The 4052-nt window shown below is 36.9% G+C and overlaps 1 protein-coding gene across 1 annotated transcript in view; it reads right to left on the bottom strand.

The window, feature by feature from the left end:
- Trdn (triadin) overlaps positions 1 to 4052 on the bottom strand; it is a 413724-nt gene that overhangs the window by 188005 nt on the left and 221667 nt on the right. Inside the window, exon 13 of the mRNA XM_031380731.1 lies at positions 371 to 424. Coding sequence (XP_031236591.1) covers positions 371 to 424 — 54 coding nt within the window. The remainder of the gene's footprint in view (positions 1 to 370; positions 425 to 4052) is intronic.

The raw sequence follows: 4052 nt of genomic DNA, 5'->3' as shown, positions 1-4052 counted from the left end.
TTTCTTATTACTTGGCTCTTTGTTTTTCTGGTAATTGGTTTGTTTTGTCCCATTCAGTTATGTTTCCTCTTATTTTATTTTACTTTATTTTATTACCATTTTGAGATACACATAAAAAATAGAGTGTGGATTTAGGTGGATGAGGATATGGGGAAGATCTGAGAAAAGCTGAGGAAAGTAGGAATCATAAACAGAATATAATGTATGACAAGTTCTATTTTCTATAAAAATACTTGAGCATTTGTTTACTGAAGAAGAGCAGCCAGCAGATGGTGGCCTTCTGCAATAAACAGCTTTTTCTTTGTCAATAAAATTGTATGACGTTACAATAGGAAAAAGCAGTAGTATGTTTAAAGAGTTGATTCCTTACCTTGTGTTGTGATTTTAGTGGTCATTTGTTTGGTTTCAGGAGGTTTGCCTGGCTCTTCAAAAAAAAAAAAAAAAAAGACAAATAATTTACCATTCACAAGTGGTTCAGAATAATATAGAAAAAAGACAAAACATTATACAATAATGATTATTAACTTGGATTTTTCATTTTTTCTTTGGATAATTTCATACATAAGTATTGTATTTATACCCTTCTTACTCTTCCCTCTATCCTCACCAACTCCTGCACCAATACCCTCTCAATATTCATGACATCTTTAGATTTAATTACTATTGTTTAACACACACATACACACCTACTGACTACATTTAGTATTGTTATCATGTTCACAGATTTACAGATGACCACTTGGGATTGAAGAACCTTGTGTTGTCATGCCCACTGATTTCATTGTTCAGGTGATTTTAGGAAACCACATTGTTGAGATTTTATGGGGACAGCAATCCTGTCATCTCTACATGACACTAATTCTCAGTTGCCATACTTTCCTCTGGCTCTTACATTCTTTCCTTTCCCCTCTTCTGTGATGTTCCTTGAGTATAGGACTGCATTATTTATGTACCACATGGGCCAGGTATCCCATCCTGGCTTATTCTATGAGCTTTTGACCCATTGTGTTTTTCTGTAATATTTTCTATCTACTACAAAATGAAACTTCTTTGATGAGGCAAGAGAACTAGCCTTATCTGTGGATATAAGGACAGTGATTAAGAATACATGTGACTATTATTCTGCTTTAGGAAAATGATACTAGCAGGTTCTCCTCTAGTGTCTATGACCTCTGAAACCATACATAGAAGCTTTGATTTTAATACTCAGAATTTTTCCTTAGAATCAAAGACTCTCAAACTCCTTTATGAATTATTTCTGTATGATCAGTCCTTTATATTTAGATAAAAACTGGTACACTGAAAGTCACTGAAGATAATGTGAGAATAATTCCCAGGACAATCATTTTTTAATCTGGTACCTGCCTGTATCACTAAGATGCCATTACATACATTGCTGTCCTGCCCATCACACTTAGCATGGCCTTGAGCAAAAATATATGTTATGAAGAAGAATCATTTGGGTCTTTCTTCCATGTTATACTAGAGATTTGTGTTGTAATTGCTTTTCTCCATTCCTTATTTAGCATTTTTATAAACAAAGATCATATAAAACAGTTCATTTTACTTAGCATGTTAGATGATTGCCTTTATTAACATTTTTTAATAAAATCATTCAACAATATGGAGAGAAAGATTTGTCCCTTCTATTCAACTATCTTCATTCATCATTTAAGACTTAGAGTTCTTACTTTTGGCTATATGTATATATCCTATATTATACACACACACACACACACACACATATGTATATATATATATATCATGTGGATGACACATATATGTTTTCAGTCTTTCATTTTATATCAACATATTTAAATTATATTGGTTAGATGAATAAGAGCATCATTGGAAGGTATGACTGAGTGATCAAAGCACTGACAGTGACTCTGAGTGCTCAGCCTTATGTGGACATCTCTATGAACCTCTCCCTCACTCAAGGATCAGAGAACATTATGAAAGAGGGACCAAAGGATTGTAAGAGCATGTGGATGGAGAGGAGATTTGGAAATGTAGCTTCTCTACATGTTAGGTCCATCAGACTTATGAATGGTTGTACTTGCCTGTACATAATTTGCATAGCAGTTGAAGGACGAGAGGGTTGGGACCTTGAAGCTCACCATTGCTGAGAAGCTACTAGCAGTTCACAGCTTCTAGCAGAGGAAGAATAATTTTTCCCTGGGGATGTGGCTTCTGGTAAGCTACCTATTGCATGGCCGTGCTCACATGCACAAATGTGCATCCCTTATAGAACTCAGTACATTACTATTTTAAAACCAAACAAATAATGGCCAAAAATATGGTTCAGGTTTTAGGACCTTCTACTGCTTATCCAGGGAACTTGAGTTTTGTTCCCAGAACCTAAAACAAGAAGACCAGAGCTTCCTGTAGTTCCCCAGTCATTGGTTGACTCTGGAATCAGAGAGTAATTGCTCATAATGACACATGCACTCACACAAACACAAACAAACAAACACACACACTTAGAAATAATAAAAACAAGGTTTTAAAAATAAACAATTGGAACATAAAATTGGGAGGGAGATGTGTTGTTTTGGAGGGCTTCAGTGGAACTGGAGTTAAGTTGAAGGGACAAATAATCAATACAATGTACAGAATGATAAACTAAACTCACAGGCAATAGCTGGGCATGGTCACCTGTAACTGTACTATTGAAGGGATACAATCAGATCCCTAGGGCTTGCTATCTAGTCAGTCTAGACTACTTGGCAAGTTCCAAGAACTTGTCTTGAAATCAGGTGAACTGTGTTGCTATAAAAGGACATCTGAAATTGTCCTCTAGCCTCCACATATACATGTACACACAAATACATATTTATATAGTAACACCTATGTGCACACCTACATATGCTAATTCTCTCCTTTCTTCCTTCCTTCCTTTCTCCCTTCCTTCTTTCCTCACTCTCCCCCCTTGCCACATCAAAATGATGATTATGATGGTGAAAACTATTTTCAACAATAAAAGAAGTTCTGAGGGAATCACCATCCCTGACCTTAAGCTGTAATGCAGAACAATAGGCATAAAAACTGCATGGTACTGGTACAGTGACAGGCAGGGAGGTCAGTGGAACAGAGTAGAAGACCCAGAAATGAACCCACAGACCTTTGGTCACTTGATCTTAGACAAAGAATCTAAAACCATCCAGTGGAAAAAAGACAGCATTTTCAACAAATGATGCTGGCTCAACTGGAAGTTAGCATGTAGAAGAAGGCTAACTGATCCATTCTTATCTCCTTGTACAAAGCTCAAGTCCAAGTGGATCAACGACCTCCACAAAAAGCCAGATATACTCAAACTAATAGAAAAGAAAGTGGGGAAGAGCCACGAGCACATAGGCACAGGGGAAAATTTCCTGAACAGAACACCAATAGCTTATGCTCTAAGATCAAGAAATAACAAATGGGACTTCGTAAAATTGCAAAGCTTCTGTAAGGCAAAAGACACTGTCAATAGGACAAAAAGGCAACCAACAAATTAGGAAAAGATCTTTACCAATCCTATATCTGATAGAGGGCTAATATCCAATATATACAAAGAACTCAAGAAGTTAGACTCCAGAGAAACAAATAACCCTATTAAAAATGGGGTACAGAGCTAAACAAAGAATTCCCAACTGATGAATATCGAATGGCTGAGAAGCACCTAAACAAATGTTCAACATCCTTAGTCATCAGAGAAATGCAAATCAAAACAACCCTGAGATTCCACCTCACACCAGTCAGAATGGCTCGGATAAAAAACTCAGGTGGCGACAGATGCTGGAGAGGTTGTGGAGAAAGAGGAACACTCCTTCATTGCTGGTGGAATTGCAAGCTGGTACAGCCACTGTGGAAATCAGTTTGGTGATTCTTCAGGAAGTTGGACATATTTCTACCAGAGGACCCAGCTATGCTGCTCCTGGGCATATACCCAGAAGATGCTCTAACATGTAATAAGGATACATGCTCCACTATTTTCATAGAAGCCTTATTTATAATAGCCAGAAACTGGAAACAACACAGATGTCCCTCAACAGAGGAATGGATACAGA

Source organism: Mastomys coucha, unplaced genomic scaffold (assembly GCF_008632895.1).
Source record: "Mastomys coucha isolate ucsf_1 unplaced genomic scaffold, UCSF_Mcou_1 pScaffold2, whole genome shotgun sequence".
In the NCBI taxonomy this organism is placed as follows: Eukaryota; Metazoa; Chordata; class Mammalia; order Rodentia; family Muridae; genus Mastomys; species Mastomys coucha.
The sequence above is the reverse complement of the archived record's forward strand: the minus strand, read 5'-3'. Positions and strand labels throughout refer to the sequence as shown.